The sequence below is a fragment of the Pogona vitticeps genome, chromosome 1 (genome assembly GCF_051106095.1).
Source record: "Pogona vitticeps strain Pit_001003342236 chromosome 1, PviZW2.1, whole genome shotgun sequence".
Taxonomy (NCBI): domain Eukaryota; kingdom Metazoa; phylum Chordata; class Lepidosauria; order Squamata; family Agamidae; genus Pogona; species Pogona vitticeps.
Window position 1 is genome coordinate 108781021 of NC_135783.1, and position 21122 is coordinate 108802142.

At 39.6% G+C, this 21122-nt stretch overlaps 1 protein-coding gene across 5 annotated transcripts; it reads right to left on the reverse strand.

Moving 5' to 3' along the window:
• Window positions 1-3209: 3209 nt before the first annotated feature.
• On the reverse strand, window positions 3210-20764 carry CFAP206 (cilia and flagella associated protein 206). Of its 5 annotated transcripts, none has more exons than XM_020790830.3 (13): window positions 20528-20764; window positions 18178-18286; window positions 15502-15585; window positions 14177-14267; window positions 13269-13457; window positions 11663-11821; window positions 10836-11044; window positions 9626-9745; window positions 7131-7329; window positions 6297-6437; window positions 5762-5955; window positions 4367-4507; window positions 3210-3503 (listed from the first exon to the last, which is right to left on the reverse strand). In XM_020790830.3, the coding sequence occupies exons 2-13, from the start codon at window positions 18283-18285 to the stop codon at window positions 3273-3275; spliced, it is 1866 nt and encodes a 621-aa protein (XP_020646489.3). In that variant the 5' UTR covers window position 18286; window positions 20528-20764; the 3' UTR covers window positions 3210-3272. The 5 variants fall into 5 exon arrangements, with proteins under 5 accessions (XP_020646489.3, XP_020646585.3, XP_078236547.1 ...); XM_020790926.3 differs by having other exon boundaries at window positions 20559-20745; XM_078380421.1 differs by lacking the exon at window positions 20528-20764 and adding an exon at window positions 20218-20338.
• Window positions 20765-21122: the final 358 nt, after the last annotated feature.

Sequence of the window (21122 nt, forward strand, 5' to 3'; positions counted from 1 at the left end):
TCAAAAACGGTTCTAAATGCTTGGATTCGTTAGAGGACCCCCTAAGTCATGTGCAAACCTGATTTGGCTTTGATCTGACTTTTCGTTAATTTATGGTGAATTTTTTTTTCGGCCCATAGGAACCAATGGACCTGTCAAAATCTGACAGCTCCATGCTTTCCTATGGGGGAGAAAACAATTCACCATAAATTAACGAAAGTTCAGATCAAAGCCAAATCAGGTTTGCACACGACTTAGGAGGTCCTCTACCGAACCCAAGCATTTAGAACAGTTGCTGAGTCTTCGTTAATTTTTTGTGAATTTTTTCTTCCCCCATAGGAAACAATGGAGCTGTCAGATTTTGACAGCTGTCAAAAGTTGGGGGGGAAAATTCACCATAAATTAACGAAGTCAGATCAAAGCCAAATTAACTTTTGCATCCGTTTTAGAGGGTGCAGAAGCTAATCCAAGCATTTAAAACCATTTTTGACCCTTTTATGACACACATTTGCAAAAATTGACTTCACAAAGCCATTGAAATGTATTGAGTCGGCTTCAATACATTCTAATGGAGGAAACATTGTATCGTTTAACGATGTTTCCTATGGGTTTTTTCGCTTAAGGACGGCAATCCGTGCCTATTGGAACGGATTAACCGGTTTCCAATGCATTCCTATGGAAAATGGTGTTTCACATAACGATGTTTCACATAACTTTTTTTTTTTTTTGAACCAATTAAAATCGTTATGCGAGGCACCACTGTACTGGGATGATACTCCCAACCTTATTCCAGATGGCGTGGAAAATGCTGTCAGAGCATGCTGCAACTGTCTTCAATGCATCCCACAATTCATTATATGGAATAATCTTTTGAGATTTTCAGAGCTCTTTATTAGGCAAGATGTTACCAAAGAAGCAAACAACAAAAAATTGGGGGGGGGGGGAGGGATGAGACTAATCTTAAAAGTCATGTTATCTACATTTGAGATGTGGACAAAGATTTAAAACGTTCAGTCAAAACCATTCACCTCAAAAAACCTATTAGACTACAGTGGTGCCCCGCACAGTGGTGCCTTCGCTGTGGGAAACATCGCACTACGGAACACCAAAAGGCATTGGAACGCATTAAACAGCGCTTAATGCGTTCCAGTGCCATAGAATACTCACCGTAGTGCGATGTTTCCCAGGGGCCGGCAGCCATTTTCGCGCCCTCCCCTCGCACGAGGGCGTCAAAATGGCTGCCATCAGCTGTCCGGCGGGTCCAAAATGGCCGCCGGAACAGCCGAAAGGGGCCGGGGCGCAGCGTTTTCGCGCCCTTGGTAAGCAAGGGGAGCGCGCGAAAACGCTGCCGGAAGCCCCGAAATGGTTGCGCACAGCCAATTCGGGGCTTCCGCAGCGTTTTCGCGCGCTCCCCTTGCTTACCAAGGGCACGAAAACGCTGCGCCCCGGCCCCTTTCGGCTGTTCCGGCGGCCATTTTGGACCCGCCGGACAGCTGATCGGCGGGTCGCAAAGCGAAGGTCGGTAAGCGAGCAGCTTACCGACCTTCGCTCCGTGAATCACAGCCTATACGGGCATCGTTTTGCGATCGCATTTGCGATCGCAAAAACGGCCTCGTAGAACGAATTCATCGCTCTACGAGGCACCCGTTGTGCGAGGCACCACTGTATTGGAAGATTTCTCTTTTGATGCCTTCTTTTTCCTTTGAGGATAGCAACAGGCAGACAAGACAGCAGCAAAAATAATCCAGCTAAGTGAGGGGAAATCCCCCCCCAACAAATCTAGAAAAAGGCAAAAAAAGAAATGGATTCAAGTTGGAGGCACACCAGGCTGGCGACAATCCAAGATAGAGGGGAGAAGAAGTTCACTACATGATAACCCCACAAGGAACAACTGAAGAAGAGCATTCCTTGCTGGATTCTAGGCCCTTTTACCCATTCAAAAGTCCAACACTTCGTAAACATTCTGATTGACAGCCCTCGCAGTGTTACTGGGTGAAACGTTTCTGACACACCTTGAAAGACAAAGGGTGAAAGCCATCAAAAGGTTACATAAAAGAGGAAACACAAAAGAACTATTAAATTTTCATGCACCCCTCTTTCATAAATGTATCATCAATGTAGAGGCTCTTTCAGCAATTGCCAAAATACTGTAAGATCCCCATCTCCACAAAATCAATATCTGCATTTCCATTTGTCCATAGTCTGAAAATATAAAAAATATTGAAACAAATAAAATCCAGAAAAAAAATATTTTCACATCACCGGAACTGACCACTAAAGGAATCCAGAGACCATGCTGAATACTTGTTAGTGAAGAATACATAGCATGGTCTCTGGTACCCTCTAGTGGCCAGTTCTGCTAATGTATATGACGAAAATGTTTTTTTCCTATTTTCCATGATATACTGTATATATGTTTACTATGTATATACAGTGTTCACTATTATTCGATATAGGAATATTCTCTCTCTCTCTCTCTCTCTCTCTCTCTCTCTCTCTCTCTCTCTCTATATATATATATATATATATATATATATATATATATATATATAGAGAGAGAGAGAGAGAGAGAGAGAGAGAGAGAGAGAGAGAGAGATATTCCATGCTATATATGTTTACTATGTATTATTCCATATAGGAATTCACTCTGTCTCTCATCCATATATATATATATATTGCCACCTATGTATATTCTTCATATACATAGTATGTTTACATAGTATGTTTACTATGTATATATAGTGTTCACTATTATCCACAGTTTCCAGTACCCACAATGGTTCGGAACCAATCTCCAGCAGATATGGAGGTACTACTTGTACAAATTACATGAAAAAGAGACTGTGTATTTTGGATCCATCCATATACTACATATTGTGGGATATAATAGACTGTCAAACTATTATATTAAAGGGTAGCAGAGAGATGAAAACATCAGTCTTGTTTGTCACATGGAGACAATCAGGAGGAAAATAAGACCTTACCTAAAGCAAACACAAAATGCAAGAAGCTAAGATATAGAAGAAAAGGAAGAATCCTGGTGGTCAGGAGAGTCCAGTGTGGGAAACTAGATAATCCTAGCTTCCATGTATGTTTCAAAACAAAATGCTACAACAGGCTTTGGCTGGAGATAGAATTTTTAAGCTGTAGCTTAACAAACATGCATCTAAGCTTTTCCTCTGGCCCTGCTAATGAATGTGCCGTATGAATCGACAAAAAATGGGAAACAGTTTGTTTACATTTTTTTTTAAAAAGGCATTTATTTATTTTTTCTTGTTCTTCTATGTTCTTATTTATGTTTCATCAACTGCTCTTGTCAAGTTCACTTTAATCATATGGGTAGTTGGGGATGTTCTTCCCCGAAGATGAGCCAGGAAAATCTGTGGTCTGGGTACATTGCTGGAGTTTTCATGTTTGGTCTGTGTGCCAGAATCCTTTGGGGGGTACACCTGGCTGCAGTTGTCTCTTCTCATGTGACTGAGGTTTGTCTGCACAGAGTGAGTTAACTTTTTGCGCAAATTAGCCTGAATGCAGAAGACAAAGATATTTAGGCAACCACAAATGCACCCAGATATATTAAAGTATTTATATAAATTCTTTATACTGTAAGTATAAACAATTCAAAACCAAATGAATTCTGGTGATAGGCAACAGCAGTTCTTAAGTCATCAGTGAGTTAATGAGATTAGGTCACTTACCAGAAGTTTACTGTTTAGCTATATCATGTAATCATCTGTAGATCCGCATGATATACCTACTACTAAAATATGAATGGAGCTTGCATACAACCAAAGCTGGTAATTCTTACTCATTTCAGTGAGGTTTGTGCTTTTGATTCATGTCAACTGTGCAATTTCTGGTTCTGAACATATCTGAAAGACTTTCATGACAGTTGCCAGTTGATAAGAACACAAGCAAGTTTACAGGAACTGATTCCCGGGATTCTGGATTTCAAGCTGTCAAATGCTGTCTTTGAATGGATTAATGGCAAAGCATGCCACATTTAATTATGAAATGTAAATTTTGCATTCCCACCACACTATACTATTCCAATCAAACCTGTAGACTGGAGGAGAGCAACATGCACCAGAGGTCCAAATGCAGCCAGCACCTCCATACCACAAAAGAAATTAAAAATGGGGGAGGGAAAGCAGGTGACTTAAAAGTCTCCTTGTGTTCTCCAACATGTGAAGGGGGCGATTCTGTTATGTTTTAGAGCCTCTACATTATTTAAAGCAATGTTTAAAATATTTCTGAGACTATAGTATTCTAGAAAAAGAGAAGATTCAGCCCTTCAAGACCATTGTGTACAATATCATTAACAGAACAGAGAAACCATTATTATTGTAGCTTATGTGTATAGCTCTCAGAAAATGTTGAAACAAACCAGTTTGATGGCTTTTCTTCTTAGCTCCCATTCATTCCACTCATAATCCTTCACAATAGTTGGCGGCAAAATATGGGTGTCAGTCTGAGTACTAGTGTCACATTTAGTGATTGCTAGCAAGTTCTTGTCTTTGGCTCTGATCTGGAACAAAATAAAAATAAAAATGGATACTATTGTTTTCATTGTAACATTTTAAAAATAATGGTAGAGTAGCTTATCTTAGATATTAAAGAATATGCTTTTTTGTGGGCCAACACATTTTGTTTTATTTTTATCAAGCATTAATAAATACTACAGGGACAGGTATTAGCACACTATCCGATGTGGCTGCTTTGGTACTGAGGATACGTAATCAGTCTCTAAAGACAGCTGCCTCAGAACAGTGCTGATAGCCATGTTAATTGCACCACCAGTCAACAGTGAACTGCAACAGGCAACATATTGTCAACTCAAACATAATAGCATCAGACAAATGAAATAATTACTACCTCTTCTTTGAAATACTTCCTATATCTTTGAAATACTTCCTATACTAAGAAAAGCCACAGGATCCACAGCACTTCTTTCCACCCCCAAGAAAGTACTAGTCCTTCCACATGAAACCAGAAGTGATCAGAAGGCCACTTTCTGGTTTTTGGGGTTTTTGAAAAAATCAGTTTTGAAGGGAAAAAATGCTGGAAATAATAGGAATTTGGGACAGGCTGATCACATTTCTTCTTGTTGGTCACATGACACAACAGGAAATGCAAATAACCCAGAGTCCCATACCTCCAATCTGTAGTTTTTCGTCCCCACCAGAGACTTTTCTATCTTTTAAAAAGCTGAGTCCTTTTGTTTCAGTTCAAGTATGTGATCGCTTTGAACAGATGCAAAAAGGAAAGACAAGCTGAGCACACACAGCACCAGCACTCATCTCTCTACAAAGCCTCCCCCTCAAGACACTTTTCCTTTTTAGCAGATTCTCCTGGATGAGTGGAGCTCCTGTTTGTTTGTTTACAGTTCAACAAGCTTGGCATGACAGTACAATGAGGAAATAGAGAATGAAGACAGGAAAAGTCTTGTTAAGGTTGTTCCTTTGAAGTGTCCCACCTACAGGAGTTTCAAATGGAACTGCAATATCAAAGCTTATTCTGAAAAAAACTGTGTGGTCACTTATATCAAACAGAATCAAAGGCTGTCTAGTCACACCCATAGTGCTAAAATGCAGAGGGAAGAAGCCTTGTTTTACAAGATTTCTGTATATTGTAGAAGAACGTGGCATTTCATACTATTAAGTTAAAGGTTAGAAAAAGGGCCTCTGGGTACTGCAAAACAGCTTTGGCAGCTATCAAATTCTCACTCTTGCTGTAGAAGGTGATTTTTTTGGAGTGTTGTGAACCAACAGAGGATGAGTACCTGAGAATAAGGAGCCAGGGATTCAAATTGGTGATGAAGCTCAAGCAACTGGATCAGCTCTGTAGTTTCCTTGGCTTTTTCTGCAGTCATCTTAATATATTTATCCGGATTTTCAGCAAATGTATATGCAGCCTCCTTGGAACTGAAAGCATAATATTTCTCCTTATGCTTCAGGACCCCAAGAGATGGATTTCCTAAACAAAAAACACAGAGAAAAGTCTGCACACATATAAGGTATATTCTGGCATTCTCCATATAGATTATTTTGCTCTTGAAATAATTAAGACTGTATCAAGCTATATAACATTTTGAGAACATTATGCCGCACTACGTTATGCTTCCCAGTCACCTCCAAAGAAATTTCTACTGATCAAGAAAAAGAAAACTAGGGACTAATTCCAACGCTAACCCTACTTAGAATACACCTACTGCAATGACTCAACTTTATTAATTACAGCCAACATCAATCTCACAGATTTTTAAAGAGTGTTCCACTGATGTTAATTAGTGGGGCATCAGTCACAATTGAGTGTACCTGGGAGAAGAAGACCATCTTTCACAGCAAAAGTATAAGCACAAAATGCATGGTACTGAATCACCAGCTGGTTAAAATTAATTGTGGTTTCTGGAAACAGCCATTCTTCTTTGGTGAAATCAGCAGGGTTTACTTTGCTATCTGAAATACAGTAACCAAAGGAAAAGTGGCAGCTGTAATAAATTTAAGATCGCTAAGGAGGAGTTACAAATAATAGTACTGAAATAATCTGGTTGTACTCAGTCTGGTACCCATCGTTTCTAGAGTAGGCTTGATATCCCTGGAAGTCATTGCATAAGACCTAGTGGCTATAATCCTGTTGGCAAAAAGGAGCAATAGAAGTTTCCATAGGTGGAGCACTCTGCATTTGTCATTGCAATCTCCACTTGCAGTTGGCAGAAATTGTTCTACTAAAGATTGCAAGGATTTATGCTCTCACAAGGGGTTACTGGATTCCCTCTGGGAAACAGGAGAGAAAGAGAACTGCATACAGAATGAGTGTCCCAGCCACGATTCCTCAGCAACAGGACACTAGCCTTTAAGGAGTAAAGTAGCATAGAATGCACAGGTCACTTCGCATTGCCTTTGCTTTAGGGGAGCTTTTGCTACCTTGAAACTAATTTATAAATTAAGCTACAAAATGCTTCATGTGTCAGAAAATACCAACTTCACCAGAAATCCTATTAAATCCGTAATACGCATTTCTTCAGAAAATCAAGAGATCCAATCAATTAGTCTTTTGGTACAGTATGACTAGGAACCTGTAGACAGTAGAATCATTTCAGAAACTTCATGGTATAGCCATTTAAAAGTTATAATTATTATTTTTAGTACCAGCATTTTCCATTAACCTTTCCTTATCAGTTTTCACAGTAACATCTTCAAGAAGAGATTCCATCACATCTTCTGGAAAGATGAGTGCATGTGATCCCAAAAATTGCTGGAGACTGATTGTCAAGTTATTGAGAAAACTAAGCACTAGTATCTCATCTTGAAAACTGGTCCAAAGGTTGGAAAGTGCAATAAATATAGGCTACAAAAAAGAGACAGGGATAAAAGTTACATTTTCATTATGTCTGCAAAACAGTACTGCCTGCTTCTCAAAAATATACCAGGGTTTCTGTGTACTGTCTACAGTGAGCAGATAATACAGAAAAAGGTGTTAATACATGGTTCTTTATAAATAAATAATTTTACAAAGTACTTTTGGAAGCAATGTTTACACTTTAATGGAGATTACCTCTGCTCAATTTAACACATACGTATACTGAAATTAACAATGCTGTTTTCTAGCATAACACAGCACTAGATATACATAGTTCTTTAATCAATAGGCAAAGTGAACTTAAATGCTGTTTAGTTAACAACAAACTTTTTTCTATCAAATGACAGAGTTTCAGAGATTGATTTTTAGCACCTTTATGTAAATGTTTTGGGACAACCAAAATAGCTGGTGATAGCTGGATAGCCATGTTAAGGCTCCTCAACTGTAACCCTGATCTTAGTGATCTTTTAAAAGCTGAATAGATCTGCTCAGGAAAAGTTAATCCCCACACCCAATACCTAAGTGTTTCTACCAACCTAGATAACCCCCCAAGTTGCTCCTTGCTCGACCAACAAATTATGTGTTACCCCACAGAGACCCATATACAGTGGTGCCTCGCATAGCGAACGCTTCGCTATGCGATGAATCCGCACAACGATGGGTCCCGGGCCATCGCTGGAGCGTTCGCTCAGCGATGGCCCCTATGGGCTTTTTTCGCTATGCAACGATCGCACGGATGCGATCAAAGCATAGTGAACAGCTGATCGGCGGTTCCAAAATGGCCGCCGCTAAAACAAAATGGCGACCGCTGTTTTGCCTCGCTAACGAGGCATCCAAAATGGCCGCCGCAATGGAGAAAACTCGCAGAACGGTGAGTTTTAAGTCCATAGGAACGTATTAAATCAGTTTTAATACGTTCCTATGGACTTTTTTGTTTCACTTGACGATGGATTCGCTGAGCGAGGGTTAATCCGGAACGGATTAACCTCGCTAAGCGAGGCACCACTGTATTTGTTCTTCATGGTAAGGAAAATAGGCCTAAATATTGTTTGAACAGTGTAACAATTGCACACTATCTCAAGATCAGGATGTTGGAGAAGACATCCTGAAAGTGTTACAGGTAGGGAATGGAACATGGTTAATTAATCTTGGCTGGTACGGCCAAAACCAATTAAAAGCTGCCTGTTGATTGGTGCAGTCTTACAACTACAAATCACGGGATGACAGTTAGCATAGCTTCACCCTCCATCTTGGATCAGCATCATGACTTAACAAGCTCATGCTATGCTTACACTACCTGCTATGAAGAACTCTGCACATGCCTGTGAATATAGCTTAGAGAGATTGATCTCATTATTTTCTGTGGGGATAGCTTTATCATGCCTTGAGCTCTATAAGATCTGCTTATGCTACCAAAAGATGCTTTTTGTATTCACTGCTGAAATAATGGCACTTTTTGTCTTATGCTTTACTTGTACTTTTTAATCAAATCTAAAATTTTACTCAAGTTGTGGTTTATTCGGAGGACGGGTTGAAGGTACTTTTCCAGTGTCTGAGGATGCTTGGAGATATTGAGACATTTTGGGTTACATGAAGTTCTGTGCAAAGCTGGTTTGCAATTATTTTCCCTGAGCACCCAAAAGTAAGGAACTCAGAATGTGCTTGGGAAAGGCACGGACCTCAGAAGGCATAGCCCAACCATCAGTGCACTGACCTTCTGGGCATGACCCATCTAAGCAGAGAAGGTAGAGAGACTGAACGGTGAGAGGAAGCCCTCTGTGCAACCCGTGGGTAAACAAGATTCCCTCACAGGCTACTACTACCCAAGCAGAATTTTTTCCCCTTGGAACATTTGACGTCAAAGATACAGTGCCTGCAGTTATGGACGAACTGGCTCACCAAATCCCCACTAATTCAATGGGCCCACTCTAGTTGCAACTAATTATTGGATTTCAGCCATTGTTCAACTGTAGTTGATGTTTCTCTCCATTCCAAAAAACACAGGAGAACTACTGTTGAAGACAAGCAACTCCAAATCCTATGGACTAAAAGAATAGGCCCAAATCGTTCTCTCTTCCACAGGATATCATAGCATCATAGAATTATAGCGCTGGTCGGGATTCTAAGACTCTTGAGTTCAGCCCCTGCCAGGACAGTGCAAGTCTGGATTACTAACTCTGTTTGGTGTGTCTATGAGAAGGCAGCAGCAAAATACACCCTAGACCTTTTATAAACGAAGATTTACAGCTCAACTTAAGAAACTCATTGCAATTAAGGAACTTACATAAACCAGAGATGTAGGCACAGCCGTCTTTTCTCTAACAACATTTTTCAGTTCTTCCATCTGTGCTTCAAACTGCTTCCGCATCATATCAACTTCTTGTGCGCAGGAGATCACATCAGACTGAAAAAGGTAGCAGACACCACGTAGTAATTTTAAATTCAGAATCAATTATAATTATTAGTTAGAGCAATTCAATTACTGTACTTATTTTTTAAAAAATCACTTTTTGAACTGGACTGTTCCATTGTCTGTGAATTGTTGTGCCATTCTAGCATTTTAATGTCATAAAAGCTAGCCATAAGACCTGCTGTCTCCAGTACTACAAGGCAGTGATCTTTCCAGGGCAGAAGTTGTCTGCCATCAAAGGAAGCCTTTAATCAGTAGCAATTTGCTGCTGCCACCACCATTACAGCCGCTATTCTCACTGTGCAAGCAGAGCTGCCCATAAGGATTTCAGCCACAGATTTTGTCACTCTTTGACATGATTCAAGCCTCACATTCTCTGGATAACAGGAAAAATACCAGTATCACTAATAATAATAATAATAATTTACTGTCATTGTAAGTATATACACATACAATGAAATTCACAACAACGAAATTCACAATTAGATACAAATAGGGGAACAAATAACTCATCTGGATGGGCCCCAATGAGTTTTGTAGCACTTTGAAGACACACATTGTTGTGGAACGCAACTCACTTTTTCAAATGCTTCCAAAGAAGTAGATTGCTGTCCACTAAAGCATATGTCAAAGAGAATTCCCAGTTACAGTCCCCTCTGTGTTGAAAAAATATATTGAATTAAAAATAACTTGATGGCAAAAATTCTGTTGCATAGTTAGGCTGGCAGAAAGATAATGACATAAGTCATTGTGGCCAATCACCACTGATTAACAAGTCCCTGCTTGGATTCCAGCCATGCACTAAGCCACCAAATGGCATACAATGAGGAATCCAAGCAGGGACTCGTTAATTAGTGGCAATTTGCTACAGCAAGTTACATGATTGCCCTTCAGCCAGTATAACTATGCAACACGATTTTAGCCTGTGTGCTTCTGTATTAGATAAAAGCTGATTAACATACTGAATCTTGCTGCTACCATCCTCCTCTGGCGTGGAGAGAAACACAACTGTAAGAAAGCATTACAGTCACAATTCATGCACACACTAGAAAAACAGAGGAATCAATATAGAATATAATCTCACCAGAATAATGCAGAGAAAAGCCTCATGTTGTCTCACATTGTACAGGACTTCTCTCAACATGGTCACCCTAAGTTCCAGGTCAGCATTTTGACTCTCATGCATCGTTTCAATCAAGGCTGTATACTGGTATGCTAGCTGCTGAGAAGCATGTAGTTCTATATCAATATGATGGCTGGCTGCTGGGATAGCTTCATTCAGAATAGCTGGCACTTTTGATGTAGAATTGATTTGAAACACAGGGAGGCGATGTGAGAATTCTAACTAAAATGCATCACTATCAATTTCAGTAAAAAAACCTTATTATTATTTCCATATGCATTTCTCTAAATTATCATGACTCAGATCCAAACAGTAGTATGTAAACATCTTTATTTACACCAGGATTTCTGAGAGGTCTTCTTCTCCAGAAGCCTTTATTCATTTTAAAAGTTGTTAAAAGTCCGAAGCCACATCCGATACAGCATGAAGTGCTCCAGCTAATGGTGAAATCAAATATCCTCTGCACAAGAGCAGACAAGTTTTAAGCACACACATATCGCTCATCAGAACTAGGTTTAGGTGCATTTGTAATTTAAAAGGCTTGTTTTTAGTCAGCTAGCTCTATTTTAATAGGCTAATTTATAATGTCCAAGATAAATGAACAAAATACTGAATCTGTAGGCAAACAGGGCCAATGTTTGAAAACATCAACGTATGTAGAATATTCATATCAAGACATCCATATGAACTGCTTATAAAATTGTGACCAATGATGAATTTTGCAAAGTGGTTCAAATATGTTACACAAATGTACCTTTAGGTTTAGCATTAAGTTCATATATACCTACAATCATCAATGCCATCTCCTCCTTTCCCACAGTCCTTGTTAAATAATCGAATTCCTGTGACAATCATGGTGAGTTCTTTCAGCTGCCGCTCTTTCTCCTTTTTACTGAGAGACAGGAAAGCAGCAAGTTCTGTCTGAGGAAACACACTCTGAAGGGCAGCTGGAAAATATTAAAGGCAAATACTGTACATACTGTCACACTAGAAGAAGAAGAAACACAGATAACTGTCAGTAAATCTACCCAAGAGATTAATTCTAAAGGTTCTAAAACAAGTTGTGTATATTCTGCTGTATCTAATACAGTAAGATGTTTATCCATATATGAGGTCCTGCCTCACTTTACTATAATGGCTTGGATCCTGGCAATTATGGATTTTCTGCCTCCTCTCTACTTTTGTACTCCCCAAATAAACCTGCTAAATATTTTTGCTTATTAAGAACTATGAATATTTGAATTATACATATTTATTAACTCATCAACTATCACCAGAAGCAAAATAATGCTGCAGCAATTCCAGCTGCAGCACTGAGATAGAGATGGGAAGAGAGATGGGTCCTTCCACTATCTCTGCTGAGGGACCAGCCTCACTGGGCTCCCCTCTCCCAGAATATTCCCATCCCAGCTGGTCCTTTGAGAAACTGAAGAACTGGTGTCCACATTTTCTCCCTTCCCCATCAATTTTTCATTTGGCTTCATGTTTTTTAGATGAGAAGCCCAAGGACAACACTGCACTTTCCTTACCAAGTTGAACACTACCTATACTGAACACTAAAGTTAAGTACTCCAGAATTCTTTATTGGGCAAAGATAGTATAAAATTTGAGGTAAACGCAAACAGTTAAATAATTGGGCCAGAAATGATGCCCTTGGCTGAGGAAATGAAACTGCCAACAAAACAAAATGGAGTTTAGATTTCCTATGAGATAGAGATGATGTTTACTTTTATTATCTGAAGATTTCTCTAGGGAGTCCTTAAGCTCTAGAATTGTTTGCAAAGGCCCTTTTTAAGTTTATTAAAGAACATGTTTCTATGAAGAAAAATGAAGTGTGCGTACAGAGACTAGTACAATGGGTCAGTGATGGGCATGCGTAGCCACCAGGATCTTTGGGAGATGTCACACCTAGAGTAAATGGTGCTAAGAAAGCGGTTCAGCTTCACCACAACCTTCCAATCTGAACAGCTGCCAAGTGCCACTTGCGCTATTGTTGTTGCCTCATGAAAGCAACTCCCTTGTCGTAGTGTAAGCAACTGAAGAGATTAGACAGTTGCTTGCCTTTGAACTCCTGGATATGCAGAATGTTTTTTAGCTCTCCTTTTCCATTCAAAGCCTGTTTTTCTGATTTGTAATAGCATTTTTGTATATTTGTGTGCACTATATGATTTTCTACTCTAGATTTTTTAGAACTGTTGTGAACTTCCTTGTGGCCATCATACTGAGCCAGAAAGACAAACAGAAATGATGTTAATCTAAAACCAAATTAATTGAATTAAAAAAAAAACACTCCACAAATTGCCACCAGTTGTTGATGTATGCCTAGTATGAAACTACCATATTAGGAGGGTTGCTAGCAAGTGGCATCATTGGGTATTTGAATATTATACAAACCAGTTGCCTCTCTAATGACTTTAATATCTGTTGGGGATCCAAGGCCAGACCGCAGCAACACATAGCTGACAATCTTTCGATAAACACTCTCCATTTCTTCTCGAGTACGAGCACGATTATCTGTAATTTCTCTGCTCACAGGAGCAAGCCTGGATTCCAGAACCCGATGTTGTTCATTAATTAATTCAACTAAAAGGAAACAGAGAGAATAATATGGAAGTTCTCAATGTCACTGGTGTAACCAGTATGTTCCAGCAGACCCCAGAGACAGATTTTCCCTGAGAAGAGCAGATCTCCCTGAACTGAACCCTCTCTAGAGGTCCACATGAGTCCTCATTGAAAATGTGAATATATTTCAATGGATTTTCAGTGTAATTCATTTTAAATTCTGTATCTTAGATACTCAAATCCTCCTGTGTTCTACTTATTATAATGTATCAGGCTGCAATCCCAGTGAATATTTCCAGTAAATATTGTGAGGATTAAATTTTATGAAAAATATTTATGACTGCACTGGAAAATTAGCAGTAGCAATAAGGTTTAGCAATGAAATGTATATTTGCCTGTTGATGCATGATGAAAGTATTTTCTTAAAACCCCCAGATCTAGCCAAGGTTTCAGAAATGCAGTAGAAGATGGACAAATTTTAAATATTTTTGTTCTGAAGTGGCAATTCTATTTCCAATCATCTTCTTAAAGCTTGCTAGTCTTCCTGTTTTATATAATTATCTTACTTTGCTATTCCACACCACATCAGTACTGCCATAAACATTCACACAGAACAAGAACAAATGTATACTGTGGTTTCATCCAATGCATGTTTACAGCTGAACATATCTAAGTAATGCACAGAAATGCACTGCCAGTGTATCACATATTTACAGAAAATAATTCCACATATTGATTACCTCGGCTTGTGTAGTTCATATCAAAGTAAACTTGCATCTTAATAGTGTCCAGAGATGGATTTCTAGTGTCAAGAAGTTTGTCAACTGAAAGCTAAAGAGAAACTCTTGATGTTAGCTCTTGCAAGGCACTTAGAAAATGATCAAAATAACATTAGTTTTGGATGCACAGATACAGTATTAATTTCCATATCCAATCATTTACATGTAGAAAATAACCAATCACTAATTTTGAAAACAAGGTATTTTTTAAGCTTAAAAAGCCAATCAAGCACCTGAGAAGCAATGTTTTGAATATGATACGATGTGTTGGTATAATGTAGTTTTACAGTTAATCTTATGAGAAAATATCCTTAAAACGTTTCACAGATGCCATTTTACTCCGGTAAGATTGGCAAAAATATCAGAACAGATCAGTAATGTTTATTGGAAATGTAAACAAATCCAAGGGCTTATTATCATGTATAGTGGTCACGTGAAAAAGCAAAAAAAAAAAAATGGTTACAGGTTTGGGAAATGTCACAAGAGATTGTTCAGCAAAAATTAAGTTTTAAACCTGAAATGTTATTATTGAATATAATACCAGAAATTATTGATAAGTAATCAATATACAGTGGTGCCTTGCAGGACAAAAAAGTCGCAAGACAAATGGTTTTAGCAATGGGATTGATGACTCACAAGACGAATGTTCCTACGGCTGTGCTTCGCAAGACAAATGTTTTCTGTTTTTTGTTCCTGCCTCATGTTTGCTGATTTTTAAATGCTTTTCTATGATGTTTAAAAAATTAAAGTTTTTTGATTGAAATTTTTTAAATCATCTGCACAATATGTATGGCTTTAAAGAGCACTTAATAAACCCTTTGTAAACCAAATTTGACTTTGTTCTGACTTTTTTTACCCATAGGAACACATTAATTAGATTTCAATGCATTCCTATGGGAAAACGCATTTCGCAAGATGAATTTTTTGCAACACAACATTAACCACGGAACGAATTAAATTTGTCTTGTGAGGCACCACTGTAGTCTACTGTATATATTTACTGCAGCTAGGTTACTCTGGGCCAAAAAATAGAAGAATGGAGAAACACCAACAATGGATAAGCTATTAAAGAAGCTATTAGACATTTCTGAACTAGATACTGTATGCTTTCAGAGGCATCAACCGAGACACTTTGTAAAGGAAAGATGGAAGCTGATATATAACTGGGCCCAGGAAAATGCAAGAATTTAGGGGAAGAATTAGTTTATGGTGAATCAGTGCTCACTAGAATCCTTTGATGATACTCAACGCACAGAATCGTAACAAATTCCACAAGAAAGAATTACCTTAATAAGTTTTTGTACATCAGCCTTTGTAAGAGTCCTATCCACATTAAATCCATTCCTTGGATCCAGTACAACAGCTTTCACCTAAAAGGCAATATAAGATGTTTCTCATTCCTATTTGATTTACTCTTCTTAAACAGATCACACTTTCAAATGTAACTGCTTAATTATACAAATGTCACTATACAACTCAAATTAGGAAGAATGAAGACTGATCTCAGCAAATACACTTACATGGTTATTTCACTTAACTTAATCGGCTTTAAAATCCTTATACATATTTTATATTTCTGTTGTAAACTGCTAAGTCAAGAGTTCCCAACTGTTTTGGGACCAGTCAGGGCCAGTCCAACCATTAGCCAAACTAAGGCAGTCACTTTAGGCAGTAGAGTATCAGGATAACAGAAGATAAGCCACCACTACTGACTCCTTGCTGCCTGAGTTACCCACCAACAACATAACTAATCTCTTTCTCCCTGCTGCTGCTACCCACCTGCACACCCTGTCTGCTCCTCAGATAGCTTTATGGAAAATGTCAAGGCATTACAGGAAAAAAGTTCCCATCTGCACATAGGTGATGGGGGAGGGGATACCTGCCAGAGTTTGATCCCTTGTCTGTTTAAGAGTGTTAAAACATTATAGGGAATATAGAAATTGCCATAAAACTCTCTTAAAAGTATAACCCTGTGACATGAAAACATGTTTATGACCACTGGCTTTAGCAAAGTTAGGTCACTAAGATTGTAACAGCTCTTTGGCAACTACCTATTTTGTTTTGCTTTCCGATGTATAAACATGATATATAATGAATAGCAACACCAGAAAATCAACAATGAGATTTCCTCCTTAGGCTAAATGAGATTTAGAAATATTTTCTGCATGTCTAAACATGCTTAGAGCTAAATAATACCTTTTTTTTACTTTATATATTTTTACTTTTAAAAGTTTAAATACATTTCCATACCTTACACTGCTTTTGGATGCTTATAGTTTTACTCTTATGCATTTTGATGTATTCTGGAGATGTATTCTCTGCCTTTATAAACTCCTATATTTTTAAGAATGTAACATAAACCTTCTTTCTGCTATTTGTTTGGATTTTGTTGCTATATTTTAAAGTATTTGCTTACAACTCAAGTTTTAGTTGTTGCCTCTTTTTTTAAGTTGCATGCATGGATTTTAAATAATCTACCTACAGTTCTTATAATTATAAGATGTCTGGAAGTTATTACAACCTTGAAGTAATTTTATATTATTGGAACCTAGAAGCAATGTACAGTGGTGCCCCGCATAGCGACGTTAATCCGTTTCAGGATTAACGTTGCTATCCAGATTCGTCGCTATGCGGGGGGGGGAAAACCCCATAGGAATGCATTAATCTCTGTTCAAAGCGTTCCTATTGGGGAAAAACTCACCATTATGCGGCGAATCCTCCATCTGGCCACCATTTTCGCCGCCCGGTAAGCGAGGGCAGGGTGCGAAAACGCTGCAGGCGGGTATTTTGTTGACCCAGTGGCCATTTTGGAACCGCCGATCAGCTGTTCCCAAAACATCACAATGCGATGTTTTGCCTATTAAAACATCGCAATGTGATCGCATTAGCGATCGCAAAAAACGTGTCGCTATGCGGATTCGGTGTTAAACGGTGCGCTCGTTAAGTGAGGCACCACTGTAAAGCTTACAAAATTAAGAAATTCATAGTTGCCTGAAATCCTTGCAACAAAGAAAATAATTGTACTTAAGATACAATTTTGAAATGCTTGTCTATGATTGTCCGATTTCATTCTGGAATTAACCCTTTATTGGGATAATCACAGATTCATAGAATAATGAAGTTGGAAGGGGCCTATAAGGCCATCAAATCTATCCCGCTGCTCAATGCAGGGATACAAATCAAAGCATATCTGTCATGTGGTTGTCTAAATTTCTTTTGAATGCCTCCAGTGTTGTAGCACTCAGCACCTCTTGGGGTAAATGATTTCATTGCCGTACTCCTTTAACTGTTAGAAAGTTGTTCCTGATAACCAACCAAAATCTGGCTTCCTGTAACTTGAACCCATTTTCACATATTAAAAACAAATAATATAAAAACTGGAAGGTGAGGGGGAAAACAAAAAAACAAACAGCAGAAGAAAATGAAACAAACTAAATGGCGCCCCAAATCTTGAGAAAAAGCATACCTGAAAAATCTTTGCTTGCTTACAGAAGGACCGCAAAATATGCAAAAAAACCAAATATCAGTACCTAAACTGGGTGCCGTCTCTGTTCATATCCTCTGTTCAAATAGCATGTTCAAACATGCATGCTATTTGCTGTTATTGCCCACCCATCACTATTTTACTTTAACACTATACAATCTATTTGGATGCAATTGGTGCATATTGTACAGGGCGGTGCAGCAGGTGGAAGGGAGTTCAATTCTTCACTGTGCCTCCCAGAAGAGCCAGTTCATGTGGCCTTGCATAGGCCTCATGGTCCCAGAGTGCCCAAGGAGAGATTGCTAAACCACTTCTAAATATTTAATAATTAGAAATCTCCAGGGAGGGTCATTGTAAGTTGGAATCAACTTGATCACATATAATTCATGTAATCATTTTTATGCCACTGCTATGATATAACTTGGTGAGAAGAGTATTTAAAGTCAGTGCACTGATAGAATATCCATATTGCATTTACCATGAATGCCACCAGAGTTTCTGATGCAGTTTGTCCTTTCATTGCACATTCTTGTCCAATTTCACGGATGATGTTCCTTATCACATTTTCAGCTTGAGAGTGAGCCATTCTACACCGAGGAAAAATTAAAAACAGACATTTATTAGAAATGTTGTCATATTCTCTATAGTAGTTTTTACTGACAGTATTCTGATTGGGTAGTCAGTCCTTAACCTTTCAATCTTTCAATACAGCCTGGCCAGGAGGCAGAAATATTTGACAGTTGATAAGGTGGCTGGTGTCAAAAGATTTTCCATATACTGTAGCTTTTGTTTCATGAGTGACATATAACTTATTAAGTGAACAATACTATAGCTCAGTGCTGTAGCAATATAAGGGAAGGGTTATAGTAGGCCAGTAGCAGAAGACCTGCATTCCAGAGAGAAGATATGACTGTCAATCAATGTAGGCTACCATTTTTTCAATCAAATATGATGGGGGTTGGAGTAAAAAAATCTAAAGGTCACCAATTTGGACAAAGCAGATATAGAGCAATCCTTCTCAACCTTTGACTTGTCAGATATTTTGGACTTCTGATCCTAAAGTCCCTAACCACTGACCATGATAGCAGGGGCTTCTGGAAGCTGGCAGACCAAAATGTTTGGAGGTCCAAAGGCTAAGAGCCATTGGAGTAGACAACACTGAACTAGATGGAGTAATAGTGTGACTCCATAAAAAGGAAGCTGCTTATGTTCCGTATGTTTGCTTCTGTGAATTCCTAGATCAAATGCAAAGGGTCTGTTATTGCACCATAGTATTTCAAGTCAAGCTAGCCAGATAGCTTGGTATCCGGCTGCAGAGCCAGAGGTTAAGAGTTCAATTCCCCACAGTGCCTCCTGCGAATAGATCCAGCCTGTGTGGCCTTGGCCAAGCCGCACAGTTCCAGGGTGCCCTCAGGGAGTAAACTATTTCCGAATTCTCTGTACCTAGAAAACCCTGAAAAGGGTCACCATAAGTCAGAATTTATTTGACAGTACATCATTATATTATTTCAAGTGATGTTGGTAAAGGATAGAGTGAATGAAGCAATCTCCACTGGTGTTGGTATCCTGACAGTTACTTCTTGTCCTCCACATAAGTGGTTTTCTTCAGTATTCAAGCACTGCTAAACGTTAATCAGAATTCATTAATTCATTCAAATTTACTAATATTCTTTTCAGCTGGGACGCTCCTAACTACCAATACATAAACATCTATGATAGCAACACGTGCAGCCATTTTACTTAAAGAATATATGCATATCCTACCGCAATGGTAGTTGAACAGCAATTATTAGAATGAAACAAAAAAGACTGCAGTCACAAATACTGTATACTGATTGATTCAGACCACCAGAAAAATATTGAAGCAATGTAAAAACTCACTCTATGGAACTTGTAAATTTATGGAAAGAGGCTTGCTATAACTTTTGTTAATACAATGAAGATAAATAGTTTCTTTTCCATTTTCCTAGGTTCTGAAAGGCTACATACAAGAGTCCATAGAAGAATACAATACAGTACATACAACTAACAATCAGACTCATTAAGGTTGAAATGCAGGGAGTTTGAGCTGTTCTCTGTGGTTTGAATCTGTCCTGCCACTAATAGAAACTGGTAAAAGGATATATGGACCATTAACTTCTTTATGTGAAACATTGCTATTAACTTGTGCAAGTTCATCAATAATGCTGGTGGCAGCGCATCTCTTCAAACTGATCCTGCAAGTGCAGAGGTGGTCAAATGCAGTCCTCTAGAAATTCTGGGAAGGCAACTCCCAAATTATTTATTTATTTGTTTAACTTGTATGCCGCTCACACTACCCCAAGGTCTCTTAAATTACATCTTAAAGCACCTACACCGTTAGAGCTGTCCACCCCCCTTGCAGAAATTATTAGTACTCCCTCCCGGCTGCCTTTCTATGACTACCTTTTGATCACGGAAGCGCTCTCCGACCCACTTTAATAAGCAAGGGCAGTGAGTGCATAAGTACTGTACAACGGCAAACATCGTGGCATCCCACCTCCGTCCTCAGAACTGAGGAAGCGCCTCCAGGGTCCCTCTGGGGTGGGATCCTGTTGCCCGAGAGTGGGGGTGCGGGGGCAGAAACTGTGCCGGGGTTGAAGTCGGCAGCACAGCAGCGTAGCCATGGCGGCGACTTCCAGCCTACGGCTCCCGCCGGGCACCCACTCGGGAAAAACCCAGGACCGCTACGCTATGCTACGCAATGCTACGCAGGGGGCTTGGCTGGAAGATGGCCGCCCTGCTGGGGTCTCCGAGGGCCGAGTCCAGGAATCCAGAGGGAAGGGGGGTGTCTCCTTGACGTCGCTCACCTGCCACCAGCACACCTCTTCCCTTACCCACCAGCCCACCGCCCTTCCTCTGGTCCAAAACCGAACGACTTTCCCTCAGAGGCGACTCCACATTTATCTCTTCTTCTTCAGTGCTCCTTCTCCGCCACTCCCGCACCCGCCATTTTCCGGTCGAGGCCCACCCTGGTTCCTGACAGGGGAGCCACGCTCGCTTCTTGGGGGCAGAGCTGCGTTTCCACGGCGACGGTAGCCGCCGTTGCTCTCGCGAGGGAGGCGGCCCTCCCGGAGGGCGGGGCGGGCAGGGCTGGACGCTCCGAGCCGGGGCAACCTTCTTCCCTCCGAGCTGGGAACGCCACCAGACGGTTCTTCAGAACCGGCGGACACGCGTCGGCTAAGGAGTGCACGCTGGCTTTCAGTCGGGTCCTGCCGTTGCTTTTGGCATGAACACCTGCCTCTACCGTTTTAGGCACACCTCCAAGGAAAACGCTGGGGTTATTGATATCGCTGTGCATTGTCGTGCACTTCCGAAAAGCTCTAAACACTTTTAAGTACAGTAATTCATTTTTTTAAAGCTGTAAGAGTGGCAGGGGGCAGTTATCCTATATCATTTCCTGTT

Excerpts from the sequence above, each read along its gene's own strand:
- CFAP206 (XM_020790830.3), bottom strand. The coding sequence starts at position 18,285 with ATGGCTCACTCTCAAGCTGAAAATGTGATAAGGAACATCATCCGTGAA. Across the intron at positions 4,508-5,761 it reads CCCTGGCTCCTTATTCTCAG|ATCAGAGCCAAAGACAAGAA; the intron begins GTACTCATCCTC and ends ATTTTGTTCCAG. Across the intron at positions 3,504-4,366 it reads GAAGAAAAGCCATCAAACTG|GCTAATTTGCGCAAAAAGTT; the intron begins GTTTGTTTCAAC and ends TTCTGCATTCAG.